Source organism: Misgurnus anguillicaudatus, chromosome 24 (assembly GCF_027580225.2).
Source record: "Misgurnus anguillicaudatus chromosome 24, ASM2758022v2, whole genome shotgun sequence".
In the NCBI taxonomy this organism is placed as follows: domain Eukaryota; kingdom Metazoa; phylum Chordata; class Actinopteri; order Cypriniformes; family Cobitidae; genus Misgurnus; species Misgurnus anguillicaudatus.
In genome coordinates this window covers 49510685-49531926 of record NC_073360.2, presented here as the reverse complement: position 1 = coordinate 49531926, position 21242 = coordinate 49510685, and the positions used below count along the sequence as shown (strand labels likewise).

The following is a 21242-nucleotide window of genomic DNA, read 5'->3' as shown; positions in this document are numbered from 1 at the left end:
CAAGGTAAAATGTGCACGTAATGACGAAAGGTGACGCGCTGTGCAATCGAGTTACCCCTCACACTTTTGAATGTTTTACTGAGATTTATAATCCCCTCCGAATTGACCATTCATATTACAGACATCCTGTGGTAAAATTACATTATGCCATCTACCCCTGTAAAACTAATCCCGTCCGAATAGGGCTTTAAATACATGAGACATTATAAAAAACAAAGAATCAACAAATAGCATGCTATATCCTTGCTTTATTTTCCAGCAGGCCTGTTGACATGAAGCTCCACTGGGGCACAGCAGGCCTACCACTACTTTTTCTTTAACACATCTAACATGAACACTATTAATATGTGTATAAAGGCCACACTTTAATGACAATGGCGCCCTCTGCCGGACATTTTATGCTACTTAACATGTGTTCTAATATGTGTTAACTGTGGAAAACTCCCTGCTGGACTGATGATCTGACGTCACTCCCTAGACTCACGTATTTGTGCACATGCGCAGTTTCGCCATTTTACTTTATAGTTCGCTGCTGACACGATTACAGCTGCTCCTGAGTTGCATGTTAATTGTATACTTTTCTGTTGTGTTGCCGTGTGCGTTATTGAGAACGTAAGTGCACAATATTATGTCAATGATGGTATTGCATGTGTCTTTATTTGTTTAGTTAACATAATAGTGTTTCTCTTAATTATAGTTCAGCATGCTCACGTCTTCTGTAATGATAATAACGTGCTGTTAAAATATAATTTAGAAACAATAGTTAATATCTTGATTTATGCATGTGTTGTACATTTGTTAATTATAATCCTGTTTAGGATTAGTTTAGTTTTGCACTAGCAATGGTATTTGCTTATTTAAATGTTGAAGCGCGTTCATTGTGCCGTTCGCGCCATCAGTCTGTCACGTGACTGTTGCACCTGCATATTGACGATATGTTCATTTGTGGTCTTAGACTGACATCTAGTGGCCAATAGATATAACTGCATTCTTTACTTTATTGGATTATAGTAATTTCCATTACTAATCAGTATTGTTTGTTGTTGTATAGCAGTTATTTATTGCATATAATTATTATACTTCAGAGTGAGTAGTTACTTATTAATCTTTAATCTGTGTATATGTGTAGTTGTTATGTACAGGTTATATTTACATATTCTGTATTTCTTTATTTACAGAAAACCACACCACACACACACAAAGACAATTGCACTAACACAAAGCACTGTATTTGCCTGCAAGAATGGGATGTCAATAAATCTGTTGAATAAATCCAAGGTTGCAGCGACTCTCTTACCGGAGTACATAGCCAGCTTGGGTAGCGCCAGCGAATAACGCACACGTACTTCACAAGTGGTCCTTCGAGCCGGATATTCCACCTGCTACCCCCTCACTGCGCTATGGCAACCTCTAAGGATGACAACAGAGAGCCAGATGTCCGAAATCGTCCCAGCAGAGTCAGGCAGCCTCCAGGGTATCTCGCAGACTATGAGCTCGGCCATTCAGCCAAACAGCTTCTGCCATCCAAGGGATCCCTCCATCAGGCTAATGAGCGTTGTGATCATACTCAGCCTGACCTCAACACGCCTGACCAAAACCTGCATAAGCTTCGCGAGGAGGAACGATGGCAACGTCTTGAAGCGCGTTATAAGGACATGAGTAAAAGGCTGGAAGAGCTGCAGATTACGATGGATAGTACTAAACGTATGCCTTATCCTCAAAGCTGCCCAGCTTATCCTTCACATTATCACCAGCATCCTCAACATTACAGCAGTCTGCCTCAGCTAGAGTTAGGCAGCCCAATTCACAGTCCCTTGGGGCATACTACCTCAGGTGTCACGTCCAGGCAAACGGTAGCTACGGATTATGCAGTACCTGTTCAGCACACACCTCTGCCTTCTCCTCATCTTGGTCAGGATACTGCTATGCATCAACGGTCTGTGCCACAGTCTGCTCTACATCAGGCTTCGCCTGCCCAGCCCGTCATGCATCAGGCTCATCCTCCGTCTCCTCGTCAGTCGCCGCTACAGTACCAATCTTACTGTCCATATCCTCCTTATCCAGCTGGGTTGTATTATCCACAACATGTGCCACCTCCACCAGGGCAACCATTACCGATGCAGCCAGCTGTGCATTATGCACCGTCCATGCCATTGGCAGACCCTACAGTCCTAGGTATCTTGGAAATGGCCATCGCTTCTTCATTTGGTATCCCTAAGCCTAAACTGACTCCATTCAGTAGTGGAAAGGAGAGTGACTTCATAATGATGAAGAAAGGACTGGACAGTGTGCTTGGTCCACACAAGCATCTATCAGAGGATTATAAGTACCAGGTGCTTCTAGAACTCCTTAAACTACCAAATGCCTATCAAGTGGCGAAGAGGTATGTGAACGATCCAACTCCATACACTAGCGCCATCCACGCCCTAGAACAGCGTTATGGCCAGCCACGGCAGCTTGTTCAAGGAGAGCTGAAGGCCATTCTCAACTCTCCTCCTATCAAGCCAGGTGATGCACAAGCCTTTGAGGATTTCTCAGCAGCTGTTAGTACCTTGGTGGGCCTGCTAGGGACTATGGATGGCCCCTCCAGAGCTGAGCTGAGATGTGGCTCTCACGTAGACACTCTGCTTAGTAAGCTGCCTGCCAACTACAGAGACGGCTTTGCTGAGTACTGCATATCTCAAGGCATCATCCGCAGTGGCACTGATAATACATACACGCTCCCTGACTTTGCTCTGTGGTTGGAAAGGAAAGCCCAAGCCATACAGGTATCAAGGAGAGTTACTGAAGCATCCAGGATGGAACATGCCCAGATAGAGCGTAGAGACAGGGCAACAAGGCCCCAGAAGTCTAAGTCTGCTAATGTCTACATCACCAACCGACAGGTGACTTCGGAGCCTCCTCACAGCCCTGACACACCCAGCGCTTATCACAAGCCAGGTCAGTCCTCTACTAAGAAGCGAGAGCGCTTTAAGCCGTACTGCCCCTACTGTTCTAATCAGGAACATTACCTCAGTGCCTGTACTGAGTTCGCCAAGCTCAACACAACGGAGAAGGCTAACTGGATAAAAGAAAAGAACAAATGCTGGAGATGTGGACGTGGACATAAACCAGAGACATGTACCTTAAAGAAGCCATGCTCTACATGTAATGATCAACACCTCATTGTCCTACATGAGGTTGCACTCCAAGCTAATCAGAGCGTCCTCACAGTTAGCACTACCTCTAGTATGGTGTATGTGGGCCAGGCTAGCCACTCCAGCCGTGTCCTTTTGAAAGTAGTCCCTGTTCAGCTTCACAATGGAGGCAGGACTCTGGATACACATGCCGTATTGGATGACGGCTCTGAACGAACCATCATCCTTCCAGCTGCTGCCAAACATCTTGGTCTCTACAAGGAGGATGAAGTCTTGCCCCTTAGGACCATTCGACAGGATGTTGTGAAACTTAAAGGTGCATCGGTGTCATTTGAGGTGTCGTCTCAGACCAACAAACAGGTGAAATACCAAATACACCATGCTTTTACCGCAGATGAGCTGAGTCTTGCTGATCAGTCATGTCCAGTGGAGTCCCTAAAGAAGAGGTATGACCATCTGCGTGGAGTACTAATACGTGGTTTCAATAGAGTACAGCCCATGCTTCTCATTGGTTCCGACCATCCTCATTTGATCACTCCAGTATGTCCAGTACAGATGGGACCTCAAGGTGGCCCAGTGGCTATATCTACACTGTTAGGCTGGGCTATTCAGGGACCGATCAACTTCTTACAGAACCCCACCAGAGAAGCCTCCTGTCTACACACAGCATTCCTGCCTTCTGCTCAAGACCTGCATCAGCACGTTGAAAGGCTTTGGCAAATTGACACATTGCCATACAGATCTGAAAAGGAAGCTGTGCGTTCTAAGCAAGACCAGGTAGCTATCAGCACACTGGAGAAGCAAACTATTCGAGTCACAGTAGATGGAGTAGCTCGTTACGCTACGCCCCTTCTACGTAAAGCAGCATCACCCAGGCTACATGCTCCTCCAGCTGCAGTAATGCCCCTTCTAAGAGCTACTGAGCGGCGCTTGGTCGGCAGACCAGATCTAGCTAAGGTCTACAAGGAGGAAATAAACAAGTTGGTGAAGGCTGGGTACGTTGTGAAGATCAGTAGTGATGAGGCAAGTCAATCCAATGAATCGTGGTATATTCCTCACCACATTGTTCACCACAATGGAAAGGCCAGAGTGGTATTTAACTGCTCATTCAAATACCAGCAACATGCTCTTAATGACACCCTGCTTCCTGGTCCTAACCTTGGTTCAACACTACTTGGTGTACTCCTCAGGTTCAGGGAGTATCCAGTCGCCATAAGCGGGGACATCCGTGGGATGTTCCACCAGATCAGGCTCCTTCGTGAAGATCAACCACTTCTCCGCTTCCTCTGGCGAGATATGGAGAGAGACCGTAATCCTGATATCTATGAATGGCGTGTCCTACCCTTTGGCACTACCTGCAGTCCGTGCTGTGCCATATACGCACTGCAGCGGCACGCCAAGGACAACAGCTCCGGCAATCAAGAGGTACTGGACTCTGTCATCAACGCCTTTTACGTGGATAACTGCCTGCAGTCTCTTCGTACCCCATCACAAGCAAAACAGCTTATTGACAAGATGAGAGCCCTGCTCGCTGATGGTGGATTTGATATGAGACAATGGGCGAGTAATCAACCAGAGGTCATTGCTCATCTCCCCCCCGAGGCACGATCAGAGGGCTACGAGCTGTGGCTGACTGCAGACAGAGCTGATCCCCAGGAGTCAACACTAGGTCTCCGGTGGCACTGCCCCTCTGACACCATCGGTTACAAGCACCGGCAAGCAGTAGCTACAGAGCCCACATTGAGAAATGTATACAGAGTGTTAGCATCTCAATATGACCCACTCGGATACATTATTCCCTACACCACGCGGGCTAAGGTCTTGATCCAGGCTCTATGGAGGAATGAGCAAGGCTGGGATGAGCCTATCACCGGTGAACTCCTCTCTGTATGGCAGTCATGGGAGAACGAGTTGTCTCATCTCCATAACATTAACATGCCTCGGTGCTACATGCCAGTCGGCTTTGATCTTTACAACTCTCCTGTGGACTTGCATATCTTCTGTGACGCCTCGGAGAAGGCGTATGGATCTGTCGCCTATCTGCGTGCCGAAGGTGATGAAGGACACATTCATGTTTCATTCGTTATGTCCAGATCTCGTGTTGCTCCACGAAGACAGCTCTCCATGCCCCGCTTGGAGCTCAGTGCTGCACTTACTGGAGCTCAACTGGCCAAACTGCTACATACCGAGCTCACCATACCTTTTAGGCAGACGACAATGTGGTCAGACTCTACGACTGTACTCAGCTGGATCCAGTCTGACTCGTCTCAGTATAAGGTGTTTGTTGGGACACGTATAGGTGAGATACAGGAGCTCACAGATGCTACTAGCTGGAGGTACGTCTCATCTGAGCATAACCCGGCGGATGACATCACACGGGGAAAGTCACTATATCAGCTGACACAACCTACCCGCTGGAAGAATGGACCAGCTTTCCTGTATGATCACCCTGCTCAATGGCCAGCTATCCACACGGTAAAATCAGAAGATGTAGGTGAGCTCAAGAAATTCACCTTCTGTGGTCAGCTGACTGTCCCTGATGCATCTACTCCTGACCCATCACAGTACAACACCTGGTCTGACCTACTTCAGGCTACTTACCAGTCCCTTCATGGGGCGGCAGCACTCCCTATGTCTGCTTCAGACCGACTGGACACAGAGGTAGTCCTTCTTAGGCGAGCGCAGAGTGAAAGCTTCCCTGAGGAAATCAACACACTGCAGCATTCTCACCCTATCCGTCCTACCAGTCGTCTCAGTCCACTTTCCCCAGAGTACGACCAGACTCTAGGCCTTATCCGAGTTGGGGGTCGTCTCCGTAAAGCAGAGGATTTGCCTGAGGACTCAGTTCATCCTATTGTTCTTGCGCCTGATCACCCCATTACACAGCTGTTGGTGCGAGACTATGATGATCGTTTACTCCATGCAGGCCCTGAGCGAATCTTTGCAGAGATCAGAAGGACCTATTGGATCCTTAGAGGGAGACAAGTCATTAAGAAACACCAGCGACAGTGTGTGGAGTGTTGCAAGTGGCGCAGTAAACTGGTGATCCCTAAAATGGCAGACCTCCCAGCCGCTTGACTCCGACTCAATAAGCCCCCCTTTTGGTCGACTGGTGTGGACTGTTTCGGACCATATATGGTCAAGATAGGACGGCGACAGGAGAAACGATGGGGCATTGTGTTCAAGTGTCTCACTACCAGGTATGTTCACCTTGATCTACTGCCTCGTATGGACACCGATTCATTTCTCTTGTCTCTCCGCCGCTTCATCGCAAGAAGAGGAAAACCCTTTGAGATCTTATGCGACAGAGGCACCAACTTCCGCGGTGGGGACAAGGAGCTTCAGGAGGCATTTGAGGCTCTCGAACCATCGCTCAAGGAACAGTTAGCAACACAGTGCATCACCTTCAGATTTAACCCGCCTCTGGCTCCACACTTTGGTGGAACATGGGAGAGGGAAATCAAATCTGTGAAGGCATCTCTCCAAACCATCCTGAAGGACCAGGCTATCCCTGAGGAGGTTCTACTTACCGTCCTAATTGAAATTGAGGGAATTCTCAATTCCAAGCCGTTAGGATATGCTTCATCGGATCTTGCCGACCCTGATCCAGTGACCCCTAATCTTCTGCTCATGGGGCGGCGGGATGCTTCGCTGCCTCAAGCTGTGTACGGCTCCAGTGATCTGTTAGGACGCCGCCGTTGGCGACACAGTCAGGTACTCGCTGACCATTTCTGGAGTCAGTTCACCCACAAGTATCTTCCTGGTCTTCAACCACGTCAGAAGTGGCGGAACTCAACATCAGACCTAGCTGTGGATGCTGTGGTCATGGTGGTTGATTCACAGCTCCCGAGAGCGCTATGGCCGGTCGGACGCATCACACGGATCATTCACAGCGATGATGGCAAGGTTCGCACTGCAGAGATCGACATCAAGGGGAAACTTTACACACGTCCTGTCGCCAAACTGATAGAGCTCCCTAGGATGCCTGACAACGAAGATACTAGCTCTTCCTAGCCCAGCAGTGACTTTACTGTTACTGCGCATTCGTCCCACGAATCCAGGGGCGGCTGTGGAAAACTCCCTGCTGGACTGATGATCTGACGTCACTCCCTAGACTCACGTATTTGTGCACATGCGCAGTTTTGCCATTTTACTTTATAGTTCGCTGCTGACACGATTACAGCTGCTCCTGAGTTGCATGTTAATTGTATACTTTTCTGTTGTGTTGCCGTGTGCGTTATTGAGAACGTAAGTGCACAATATTATGTCAATGATGGTATTGCATGTGTCTTTATTTGTTTAGTTAACATAATAGTGTTTCTCTTAATTATAGTTCAGCATGCTCACATCTTCTGTAATGATAATAACGTGCTGTTAAAATATAATTCAGAAACAATAGTTAATATCTTGATTTATGCATGTGTTGTACATTTGTTAATTATAATCCTGTTTAGGATTAGTTTAGTTTTGCACTAGCAATGGTATTTGCTTATTGAAATGTTGAAGCGCGTTTCATTGTGCCGTTCGCGCCACCAGTCTGTCACGTGACTGTTGCACCTGCATATTGACGATGTGTTCATTTGTGGTCTTAGACTGACATCTAGTGGCCAATAGATATAACTGCATTCTTTACTTTATTGGATTATAGTAATTTCCATTACTAATCAGTATTGTTTGTTGTTGTATAGCAGTTATTTATTGCATATAATTATTATACTTCAGAGTGAGTAGTTACTTATTAATCTTTAATCTGTGTATATGTGTAATTGTTATGTACAGGTTTTATTTACATATTCTGTATTTCTTTATTTACAGAAAACCACACACACACACACACACACACAGACAATTGCAATAACACAAAGCACTGTATTTGCCTGCAAGAATGGGATGTCAATAAATCTGTTGAATAAATCCAAGGTTGCAGCGACTCTCTTACCGGAGTACATAGTCAGCTTGGGTAGCGCCAGCAAATAACGCACACGTACTTCACATTAACCACATGACTTAAACTCGTCATTTCATTGGTAGACGTTAACTAAACTATATCGTTCATGTTCGGACATGTCTAAAAGCTAGAAAGTTTGCACAAGTTGTTGTCTATCCTGGCTGGCTGCTATCAGAGGGCTATTTCATAAAACTCGCTTGGAAAAGCGAGGATTAAAGTTACAAACTCGACTTGAATTAACCTAACAAATGAGGCGAGGCTAAAGCGTTTTCAAAAAAAGCAAATGAAGCTTATGCAATCCAACTAATGTGATCCAGATTTCCCTAGTCAAGATAATTGCGCGTGCACGCTATTCTTGGGCAGCCCTAGAGGTTGAGCGTGGATCAAATCGATCAAAGTTAAAGAGAAAGCGGTAATTTTTGATAAAAATGTATGAAAAATGTACTACTGACTGAAAATTATAATAATGCTGCAATAAACAAACCCATAAAATAGTTGGAAAGTCCTTATGGATTAAATCCTTGCATGCAAAAACTAAATTTAAATATTTTGTCTTATTTTAAAGCGATCACATGAAAGCATGAAATACCGTCAGAAATGATGGCCTAGTGTTTAGTGCTTTCAGCAGCTCATGTGGGAATCCGGGTTCGATCCCCGTCAATGCTCGTGTGACTATATGCTTTGCTAATTTTTATATACTGTACTTTTTAAAAATAACACAAATCTTAACTTTTAAAAGACAATTTGTAGTTTACTAAATAACCTATATAATACATATTTAGCAGATGAATGATTTTAATACATTTACAGTAACTTTAAATGTAACTTAAATGTAATTTTTTTTATTTGGGGGTACATTTCAAAAGCAGCAACTTGAGTGGACAATAAAGTAACAGGCGAAAAAAAACAAATATATTGTTCATAAGAAGTGTAGTTGATTTAAGCATAATCATAGAAGTGTCTAATCTCAATGTTAGATGTTAACTGGCAATGAGGAGAGCACTGTCATCTATCAGCAGCACAGCTTTATTCCTGCAGATGAACTGTTCTACAAAGAAAAAATGGGGTCACTGAGAGCATGGTGGGTAGACAGCATCTGCATTTCTGAATTTACAGTAGTACAAGAAATGATTGTGTAAAATCATGTATGTTACACATATTCTTGACCAATCATTATTACTTGACATGTTACTCAAAACATTTTTGATGGCAAATTATGTGTGCGTTATAGAGCCACAAGTCATCATGTTAAACCCTGGGAGTATGAGAGATTTTAAACCAATGGTTTATTATCACACTGTTAAAAAAATTAGCTGTAGTTATGTAGCTGTTTCCCAGTAACTTATGTAGATTTAAAGGTTTATTATTTACTGGCAACAGTTTGTTCAAAGTTAAATCAACATTAAACATTAACAAGTCTATGATTTTACAGCATTAAACTATAAAATAACAGCCTCATGCAAAGCATTTTGTGAACCAGAAATCCTCATCAACCTTTTTCTGTTGTTTCCTTCATATATTGGTTCCCAGAATGCTTTGCATGAGGCTGTTATTTGATGGTTTTATTCTGTAAATAAAAAGACTTGTTAATGTTTAATGTTCATTTAACTTTGAACAAACTGTTGCCAGTAAATAACATACATATAAATCTACAGTAAGTTACTGGCAAACAGCTGACAGTAATACTGTAAGTTCTACATAATTTTTTAACAGTGTAGTGTTAGGTGTTGATAGATAAAGGATCAGTTGAAGAAAAGCCTGAGGTATAAGCACATTATACTGTAAGTCTATACTGTAAGTCAGTACAAGCCTTGTGAGGTGAACAATTATTGTATGCAGGACACTAACAATCTTCTCTGTGATAAAAAAAGAATTGTAACTCATTACAACAAAATGCCAAGAGCATACCATCACATAATTATATTGTATTCCTTCAGCCATGCAGACACCATAATTTTTTTTTAATTTCAAGAAAAATGTAACAACTAGAGAAAGATACAAATACTGTAGATCTTTCAAATAATGTGCATTTTTATGCACACCATGCATAAAAAAAATAAATGACTGTACTTGACTTTTGTGTGTTGTATATTTAAATAAAATTTCCTCTTTGTGTGACAGACAATACATTGCAATTATATGAATTTAGATACATCTTAAATTTGTTAATAAACTATTATCCTTATATTGGGGTAGTTAAGATTATCATTTATATTCAACATTTGATAGGCCTATAATATACCATATTATAAAACACATGTATATAATTTATTAATTATTATTGTAACAAAATGTATCATATTTAATATATAAGTTGATTTTCTTTAATTGTTAGATTAATAGTGGTTAATAAAGTCAAATAAAATGTCAAAGAGTCAGCTGTAATAACATTGCATTTACATTTCAGTGTTAGTGGAAGTCTAGTTAAGCAACAACTGAGGCTTAGCCTGACAGTAAAGGGGATCGCACACCGGCCGCGCAGCTCAGCGCCGCACAGCGCCGCGCCGTTCTAAAAAAATGTAACACATTGTTTTCTATGAGTGTACGCACACCGGCGCCGCCAGGTGGCGCCTGTCCGCGCCGCCCAGCTGTGACTCAGGAAGTTGTTCAAATCCCTGTCGCGCCACACAGCGCCACTCACACAGTTTAACATTAAATAACATCATATTTGTCCACATCATTAATGATTAACATTGGCTGCTAACGTATATTTTACATTTTGATTTAGACGCTATCTGACGAAGCTCGCGCTATTTAAAGTGCACTTCCGGTTTACAATACCTCCGAGTTCTCCTAGGCGCGACGCGACGCGGCGCTGCGCGGCGCTGAGCTGTGCGGCCGGTGTGCGATCCCCTTTAGCCTGTTCCCGACCAGGCTAGTTTCCAAGCATAAGTTTCCATAGTAACCGGGGTTGAGCTAGTACAAGTTTGTTTTATGAAACGAAATCCACCAGCAATAAGCCAGACTTAACAAAATAAGCCTGGCTTATTCTGTAATCTAGTTTTATGAAATAGCCCTCTTGTCCCTTGTTGTGTTTCTACTATAATGATATAATGATTACAAAAACACAACTAAGAGTCCAAACAACGATAGGCAGTTGTTCTTTTGAGCTTTTTGCTGCACACAAACCCTGTGTTCACTTTGATTAGGCTACTATGGTTTTTAAAAGGTAACTTATAGCCTACATGTGAAATTAATTAATGTTAAATTAATGAAATTAATTATATATATATATATATTGTGTGTGTATTTACATTTAAATTGAAAAGTAAACCATCATGGTTTTACTACAGAGAAAGTTACATTCCTGTTGAACATCCCCACAAGGCTCATTATGTGGCTCATTATGCAACCCTTTTGTCTCTCAGCTGTCAATCACTGATTATTCAGGAGGTTTCCCGCCTCCACGCATACAGCCTTTCCCAAGCAAAAGTGTCTTAGAAATTGTAAATCAATATCTTGCTTTATGTGAACGAGTAGGCTGAATGATTTTCACATCATTTTGAAGAAAAAACTCTAGACTACTAGATCCTGTTTTAAAAAGTCTTGGGAAAACATGTTTAGAATTAGTTTTGTGGACTTATATCAGTGACTTAAAATTGTTGCTTTTTCAAAAACCACGCATAAACATTTTTCTCTCAAAAATACAAACATGTACATACATGTTGATTATATGATATTGTAGCCCAGTTTGTGCTGAACACAGTGTTATGAGACTTTTGCCATTAATATGTTTTTAAGCAACTGAAAAAAGCACAAATGTCAGTGCATGTCAAAACTTTCCCAGGGCCCTAAAAACCCCTTAGACCCCAGAGGGTTAACGACGACAGTGGGGTTACAGGCCTTAGTCAAATGGGTCGACAGGTTTCATTTTCTCTTAAAAATCGGAAGGTGACCCATAGTTACAATATATACCGTCGCAGTGGGCCCTCAATTTGCAAAATCCTTAACTGTGGATAATATAATTATGCCGCAATAGTTAGTCTGTCTGAAACTAAGCTGATTAAACCACATCACTGTGTGACACTTGCATTACATGTGAACGGCCCCTACGCTAATATGATTTTGTTTTTCTCTCCGTCTTGTCCTCGACCCTGAGGACAATGGGACAAACAGACCCAGTTCCGGTAGATGTGAAAGTCGGCACACCTCTGATCTACTGGTCGTCCTTCAATGTGATGCCCAGCTGATGCCTGACCAACGACTACCGGCAGGACCCGCTTAATCTCTGCTTAATCTCCGCTTAAAGGAATAGTCTACTCATTTTCAATATTAAAATATGTTATTACTTTAACTAAGAATTGTTGCTACATCCCTCTATCATCTGTGTGCGTGCACGTAAGCACTGGAGCGCGCTGCGACGCTTCGATAGCATTTAGCTTAACCCCATTCATTCAATGGTACCATTTAGAGATAAAGTTAGAAGTGACCAAACACATCAACGTTTTTCCTATTTAAGACGAGTAGTTATACGAGCAAGTTTGGTGGTACAAAATAAAACGTAGCGCTTTTCTAAGCGGATTTAAAAGAGGAACTATATTTTATAATAATTCCTTACATTTATATAGCGCTTTTCTCAGTACTCAAAGCGCTTTACATATGAATGGGGGAATCTCCTCAACCACCACCAATGTGCAGCAATGTCCAGCCTGCGCACCACACACCAGCTTATTAGTGGAGAGGAGATTGAGTGATATAGCCAATTAGTATGAGGGATGATTAGTAGGCCAATGGGCAAGTTTTGGCCAGGATGCCGGGGCACACCCCTACTCTTTTCGAAGGACATCCTGGGATTTTTTTATGACCACAGAGAGTCAGGACCTCGGTTTAACGTCTCATCCGAAGGACGGTGCTTTTTTTGACAGTATAGTGTCCCCATCACTATACTGGGGTGTTAGGACCCACACAGACCACAGGGTGAGCACCCCCTGCTGGTCTCACTAACACCACTACCAGCAGCAACCTGGTTTTTCCCAGGTGGTCTCCCATCCAACTACTGACCAGGCTCAGCCCTGCTTAGCTTCAGTGGGCAAGCTGTCTTGGGCTACAGGGTGATATGGCTGCTGGCATTTTATGGCGTAATAGCACTTTTGGGAGTACCTCGACTCGCCTGAAAAGTCCGCTCCCCTTCTCACTCTCATAATGGGAGAGGGAGGGTGTTACTGCGCCGAGTCGAAGTACTCCCAAAAGTGCCACCACGCCACAAAATGTAGCTCCTCCCCCAAATCCGCCCAGAAAAGCGCTACGTTTTATTTTGTACCACCAAACTTGCTCGTATAACTACTCGTCTTAAATAGGAAAAACGTTGATGTGGTTGGTCTCTTCTAACTTTATCTCTAAATGGTACCATTGAATGAATGGGGCTAAGCTAAATGCTATCGAAGCGTCGCAGCGCGCTCCAGTGCTTACGTGCACGCACACAGATGATAGAGGGATGTATCAACAATTCTTAGTTAAGGTAATAACATATTTTAATATTGAAAATGAGTAGACTATTCCTTTAATCTCCTTATCCGTTTATATGTGTGTATATACATGTATCACATCTCCCAAGGGTTTTTCCCTCCTAGGACTTTTTATTTTTTATTTCCTCGGCTAAACAACCCGGGGTTTTTGTTTTTTTTCTCCTAGGGTTTTTTTTACCCCGGGGAGGTAGCCTGCTTGGGCTTAACTTAGCTTCTTCTCCTAGACGTTACATTAGTAATACGCTCGCTCCTAATGTCGAGTCATAGCCGCAGCAAATTTGACTGCTTATGCTATTGTGTATTATGTTGTGCTATCTGTCGTTTTTCTGTGCTTTTACTGCTTCTATTAATGTAAAGCTGCTTTAAAACAATTGAGTATTGTGAAAAGCGCTATATAAATAAAATTGAATTGAATTGAAAAAATGAATCATTGGTGGTTGCCAATTCAATCCCTAGCAACCAATGAGAATACCTTATCAACCGTTTTTGCAAAAGCATTTTCTCTGCATCAGAACATCGTAGAGATATGGGGGTGGTCTCTTTTGACTCATTTTACTTGTTGTAACATGTTGTGACCCATGTTTTGCCACTGCAAGCATCACTCACATGTCCTTCAGTGCTCTAATGTTCCATAATTGTCAATAACAGAAGCTAATTGCAGTAAACAAGAACATAGATTATTTTTGTTGATTAATTTTTGCGTTTTTTCGTCTGAAATCATTAGGTATACCAAGATTCTTTAGTCTGCTTATCCAAACACAATTTTACATCCTTTTGTGCCTTTTTCGGCTTGACCCCGGTATTGCTGCTTGCAGCTTTATTTATGAAACTGCTGATGTATCTGCTTACTGATCTGGGGCCTCATTTATAAAGCATGCATACGCACAAAACGGGGCTAAAAACCTGCGTACGCCACTTCCCACGCAAAGGTTGTGATCTATAAAGAAAAACTTGACGGCAGAATTTAATGGGCGACACAGATGGCGAGAAAGTGAACTGAAATCAGATTAAAGAAAGTAAATATGACAAGAACAATTATAAGTATTGATAACACACACACATTTAATTTTACTATCATACGTTATATCCACGTTATCATGATGATGAAATCCAGCAGAGTTATTTGCACTTGTACTGAGTGATAATTGTTTCATATACATCTTGTAAAATTCAATCTTAAATAAAATATAATTTTAAATATTTAATCAGCGCTGTCTCATACAAAGAAGGATTAGGGCCAAGTTAAAATAAAAAAATAAAACCATCTCGAGATTAAAGTCATTAAAATGCGATAATAAAGTCATTATTTAACGAGAATAAAGTCGTTATTTAACGAGAATAAAGCCGTTATTTAATGAGAATGAAGTCGCAGATCTGCAAAGCAGATACCAAATTACATACCTGTCTTATTAATAGAACAATATGAAGGATATGTGCTTATGTAACGAGTTATAGTAAATACAATTTGAGTGTTGCTTTTTCACCAAAATCTTTCTATTGTATTTTGTATTAATTATCTTTGACTCTTTTTGAGTAAGGTATGTTAATTTTACTGTTCGCTGTTTAAAGACTTATTTTGATATTTTCTCCTGGCGCTGTATTGACGCCATTTTGAAGTGATTGCGCTCTTCTCTCCAGTTCGCATTGTTTATGCTAGGGAGAGGTTAGTCTCAGCCTCAGACGTCACGCCCACAAACTGCTGGCTGAACGTCTGATGTTTTTCGTACACTTTTCTGGAAACCCTGTGAGAATGTTAAAGTCGTCTTTGATTGGTTGGAAAAAAACGGATTTCCAGGAGACGCGAGTGTCGCGATAAGTTTCAGTCCCTGGAAAACAAAGCTCTGACGTTCCATTGAGGAAGAGAATCAGTCGTGTTCACGTGGATAATAATGAGCAGTTATCATGATCAGCTAAACATTGGAGTCTCAAAAATATGCAAAGTTCGCGGCATCGACTCTCTAAAAGACGTCCAAGAGTTTTCTTTAAGGCAATTAGTGGAGTTTAAAAGTTTGGTTCTCCTGAATTGCTTGTATGTGTTAAAGAGTGGAGAGATATGCTTCAAACAGATGTTTAACGGGAGCATCTCATTGGTGTGGCTGTTGATGAAGTGCTCAACGTTGTCCTATGGTGAGTAATGTTGTTTATTTAGATACTATTTGGTTGCGGCTGGTTATTTCAATAACTGACTTGTTGCCAGCCGGCTCGTTATTGTGGGGAGTCCGAAACGTGACGCTAGATGAAACAAACTGTGATTGGTTGTTTGACATGTCGGTCAAACAGCTCGTGGGCGGGCTTTGTCCAGAGAAGGCAGCGAAGACTAGGGAGACTAGGGAGAGGTAAGCATTTTCAGAGCTCTTCATTTTATGAGTAAATTAAGTTACAAGATGTATAAATCAGCTAAGTATTTTGTTCTAAACGTTATTGAGACTATATACAGTGTTCTGTTTTATGTTTTATTTGTGAGTGGATTGGGAATGTGAAGTTATATCGTGTGGTTGTTAAGATGTGTTATCGCTTGGTTTTGAGTCATTAATTAGCTAACACATGTTATATCATACAGGAATGTCTCTTTATGAAATGCCCATGAGAGATATATAAACTTTATTCATGTTAATCCACAGGTATTTCACGGTTTATTTGCTTTTATGTCATTTTATAATATTGTATTGTGTTAATACTATGTTTTAATGTTAATGTTATTTTTTTTAAACTGTCACATACATGAGTTTGCATTGTTTATGCTGGGAAGATGAATGTCTCTTTTAGATTAATGTCTACGCAACTGTTTAAATGCAGCGCTTGCGTAAGCTGCGTTAAATCGCCCATGAATTTGCTTGCAATGCGAGTGCAACAGCTGGTTTACTTAAGTGCTTGAGTCAATGTGCGCAGGTAATTCTCACAGAACCCGCCAGTCCCAAGCAGAGCAACCGGCTACTTCTCCATAAAAGCGCTGCTTGAATGATGGGTTTAATATTTTTCTTGATGAAAAACACAACAACAAAACGATCTCGCTTATATTAAACATCATATATTTATATTATAACAAAAACAAGTAAGCACGCAGCTTCTGCCATCGTCTGGTTAGTCAGCTCGCCTTGCAAACTCTGACAGAAATAAATGAAATCTGACACCTGCGGCTGCTCTGTGACGTGACGTGCGTTCAGCCCCGCTGAATTCAGACAACAGACACATTCAGTTGTAAGTGTTTGCTTTCTCTAACGAAACTAAATGATTTAATTACTCGAAAATATCAAAACGACGGTGAAAGACGGTGTCGCGGTGGGCAAGTGATATAACCGGTGAGAGGCTGAAGCACCGGTTATCACCGTTTCACCGACTATCGCGGCAAGCCTAATGCTGGTCATCCCAGCTAACACAAATACGTAACTGTTACGTAACGTCGACGTAATATGATGACCAAACTTACGTCGTGGCGACGAACCGAGTTACGTCGTGGCGACCGGAAAAGTGAAATTCCTGGGGCCTCATTTATCAAGCGTGCGTACGTACAGAAGTGTGCGTAAAGTGTGCGTAGGAACAGTTTTACGCAAAGTGTGGAATTTATCAAATTGCACTTAGCCTATACTTAGAAATGTGTGTAAATATACGCACACCTCGGAGTATGCGTACGCAGAGCATCTAGTGGTAGAATAGCGATACTACACAGGACCCTGTTCCAGTGAGTATAAAGAAGTGTCTATTATCCACAAGCAGGTGTTAAAAATGATTAATGTCAGTATTGTTACAGCAAATAATATAATGATTTATTTGTGATGTGTATCTGTATCTGTGAAAGCACATGTGATTTGTATTAATGAAGTCTCCGTCAAATGCTTGACACAGTGCAATGGCTTATCTTGCGTTTTTGGAAGACTTGGCAAATAATCCATTCCGCCGGTAGCGCGTTTTCAAAGATCGCGCCAATGATGCTGGTTATATATGCTGCTGTCCAAGGTGGAAAGTTGTCTGTCCTCCTCCAGTTGCACTCGTTTCACGTCGGTGTGCTGTGACGCGATTTTTTTTTTTGGCTGATAATTTAATGTCAAACGACTTTTTTTATTTCTAAAAGTGTTCTCATACCCAACGGAATTAAACACATTGGTAACATGTTCCCATGTAGATTTGTTTTCTTTTGTTAGTCATTCCTCCCGCACTAACTAAACCAAACAGCATCTGTTATTAGGATTTAACCTCATCCACCAGTAACTCAATTTCTGTGTCTGTAAAATTCCTCTTTTACGCTTTCTTTGTCATTATTGCGATGAGGGAAAAAGCACAACCACGTGACATATAACGGGAGGTGTTGTCACCATATATGGTTCATTGGAGGCGTTTCGGAATGCAAATGACTATGAACGTGCACGAGCATGGTGCTTAAGAACAAGTGGGATTTATCATCAAGGATTACTTACTGATGTGCGTACGAACCACGTGCGCACGTTTGATAAATCCCGATTTTTTGTACTTAGGCACATTCTAAATTTTATTCGTAGGTACAAAAATAGAACATTTTCTACGCAATGTTGATAAATGAGGCCCCTGGATCCGTTGCCTGCACGTAACTTTGCAACGTAATCTGCCTGTCGTGGGCACGTCATGACAACGTAATGGATTAAAAGTTTTATGTTAGTAACCAGTTAGTAATTTAAATCTTTTATTTAATATTCTTTGGGCGGACATCGGTATAACTAATTTAACTTGTCCTTATTTGCCCATTACTAAAAGAGTTACCATAACATATGAATGACAGACTCAGAGCCTGAATACTTCATTTATTGAACATGAACATTACAAACATTTAAATAAACATATGTTAAAATGAACATTTAAATGGATTCTCCATATAAGTTAATTTAAAATGTACTTTCTGAATTGTGCAGGCTTAGTTTTGTCAGACGGAGAGAGAGCGCGCGGTCCTCTTAATGTTTCGGTTGCCAGGGTAACGCTGCTCTAACCTTCACCAGTCCAAAACGCCAAACGTGTCCCACAAAACTTTAAAATAAAGACAATAAAATAAATAAAGGTTAAAAAATATCTACACGTTTTCATAAAAATCGATTTATTTGTTGTGAAGTTAGTATCTTACCTGATAAAACGAAATTTCCTGTCAGATGAACATTCCTGTCAGATGAACATTCCTGTCAGTGCAGCATAAAACGCTGTTTATACTATCGGGCGAGATTCTGTGAGCCTTAATAAGTATGTTAACATGCTGTTTTCATAACTTTTAAGCAACTAAAATAAGTTCTTGTGTATTTTAAACGGGTCTCAGTTCAGAGAAACAACACCGCGTCCTGTCAGCCACCGTTCTGCTGTGCACGCGCGATCGCGCGCTCTGGTTGAGGTCAGCTGGGCGGGAGGCGCGTGCTGTTTCATGTTTCCCATTTAAATTGCAGTTCGTGTGTATTTAATCTGTTTTGACTTATTTAAGGGAAACTTTGAGACTGAAGTTTTAATAAGCTAACCTAAATAGAAAACGAAATTAATGTTTATAATTGTAAAGGTAATTAAATTACCTCCCTGGGACGTAACAGTTACGTTCCCAGTAAGTTATGAAATTACCAAAATAGTACGAATTTATTACGTAACTGGGACGTACTTGGTTATCTTGCGACGTAAGGAGTCCGTACTGGCGACGTGGTGATTTGGTACTGTAATGGTAATGGAATTACCTCCATAGGACGTAACAGTTACGTTGTTAGCTGGTAAGTCATGAAATTACCAAAAATGACCAATAAATTACGTAACTAGTACGTTGTGTGTTAGCTGGGATGGCTGTCAATAAATCCCCTTTTGGTGAACAGAAGTGAAAGTGTCCTGGGCTTTCTTACACACAACGCAGATGACTGTAACGGCGGTCAAAGGACCGGTTACATTAGTGCCGTGACCCGGATCTAAAGATTTGCTTCCAGACAGTGCTTTAAGTGGCCCAAAAGAGGTGCCGGTACTCTATTTGTTTTTTTTTTGCTGACTCGACTCCTATATTGAAGGGGTTTTATATTTAGCAGTCAACAGACGACCTTGTAAAAAATAATTAATCCTTTTATAAATTTGTGGATTTGCTTGAGCTAGAAATAGCTACTGAATAAAATGTGCAAAAGGATTTTGAAAAAATACCATTAGAAAGCGCTACTGTAGAAAGAGTTTTTGAACATAAATAAAATGTGCAAAAGGTAGATATGCGAGTAAAATGTTCAGCATGGTTAAATGCTAAAACTAGTGGTTCAGATAGAAAAAGCTTGAAAAAAAACTTTAAAATGACACCAAGACCATGTCTATGGGGTCAAGAATAACAAAATACTGGCCATTTGAAACTCTAAAGTCATTTATTTTGTCCCATTGTTTTCCATTTTGCGGCTGGTAAAACTACACTCTTAAAACGAATGTGTTAAATTAACACATCTTGTGTCTAGTTAAGGACAACACACCTAGTGTGTTGTCCTTAATTTGACACATCTCTGTGTTATTTTTAGAACAACACACTTTGTGTTGTTTTAACACATCTTGTGTTGTCCCTTTTATTTATATGAACTCTAAATCAGCACGAAATGACACATAATGTGTTAAAATGAACACATAATGTGTTAAATAGTTTATGTGTTATGTGTTAAACACCCTGGATGTGTTAATTTTAACACATTGCTTTGTGTTAAACTATTTAACACATTATGTGTTGTTTTTGGCACATTATGTGTCATTTCGTGCTGATTTGGAGTTCATATGGATAAAAGGGACAACACAAGATGTGTTAAAACAACACATTCGTTTTAAGAGTGTACTGTGCATGTCGTTCAAATACATTGAAATTTCGTTTACTTTTAGTTTAGCAATTAAACTAAATGTATATTACAATTTCAAGAATGTTTTCTGCACATCGCCTGAGGAAATCCGAAGTTGCATCGAGGGGAATCAACCTGAAAGCCGCGACAGCGGAGATTATCACGTACCTACAAGGCTTGCGTCTGACCTGCAGCTTCTGGCTTGGTGGGATGTCAGCGAGTCCTCTGATTCTGACGGCGTTCTTTTACTACTCTAAAACAAGGAGGGCATATTACGTGTTCATTGTATTTTCATTTTAACCGAGCAGCTATGGTTGTGCGTTTCACACACACACAAACACACACCTCTCCAGAGCACGTTGACACTGACTGAAGGACGCATGCGCTTTTAACTTGTAAACGCAAGGGTGTATGGGTAATGTAGTCTCTGCTCTCGGTGGAACGAATTAGGAAGCGTACATTAAGGGCGCTCTGAAAAGCGGCAGCGCAGCCAAATGATTAAATTAAACTTCTGATTTTTAAACAGATGAGCGTTCTGGTACGCTAAAAGCACGTTCTGGGCGCACGTAGAGGTGGTGGTACGCTCAAGAGTTATTTTTAGAAGTGGCGGTACTCAGTACCGGGGCGTTCCGGCCCACTTAAAGCACTGCTTCCAGATCTATGTCAGTTGGGTCGCAGAGGGACGCTGGCTGCATTGAGGTTCACTGTTTTCATTAGTAAAGAACTGTCAGAATACAATGGACATTTAGTATTATTAACACAGATTTTTGCATTCTTCCATTTAAGTGACTTTGAAAAGTGTTTACTCTGATTATAAATTTATTTTCAATTGTATTTTTTGTGTGAAATTGAACATGCCATTCAGTTTGAAAGGAGATGATTTTGATGCATTTGAAACAATGACGGGATTAGG

At 41.3% G+C, this 21242-nt stretch overlaps 1 protein-coding gene and 1 long non-coding RNA gene across 2 annotated transcripts; one reads left to right on the top strand and one right to left on the bottom strand.

Moving 5' to 3' along the window:
- Positions 1-434: 434 nt before the first annotated feature.
- On the top strand, positions 435-6215 carry LOC141361451 (uncharacterized). The gene is made up of 2 exons (XM_073862767.1): positions 435-612; positions 1179-6215. Exon 2 carries the CDS (start codon positions 1401-1403, stop codon positions 6213-6215), a length of 4815 nt encoding a protein of 1604 aa, XP_073718868.1. The 5' UTR covers positions 435-612; positions 1179-1400.
- A 12095-nt stretch (positions 6216-18310) lies between these two features.
- On the bottom strand, positions 18311-18934 carry LOC129435495 (uncharacterized). The gene is made up of 2 exons (XR_012367444.1): positions 18637-18934; positions 18311-18542 (listed from the first exon to the last, which is right to left on the bottom strand). It is a non-coding gene; the product is annotated as an uncharacterized lncRNA (long non-coding RNA).
- Between the last annotated feature and the right edge of the window lie 2308 nt (positions 18935-21242).

Coding starts and splice junctions, on each gene's coding strand:
- LOC141361451 (XM_073862767.1), top strand. CDS start 1,401: ATGGCAACCTCTAAGGATGACAACAGAGAGCCAGATGTCCGAAATCGT.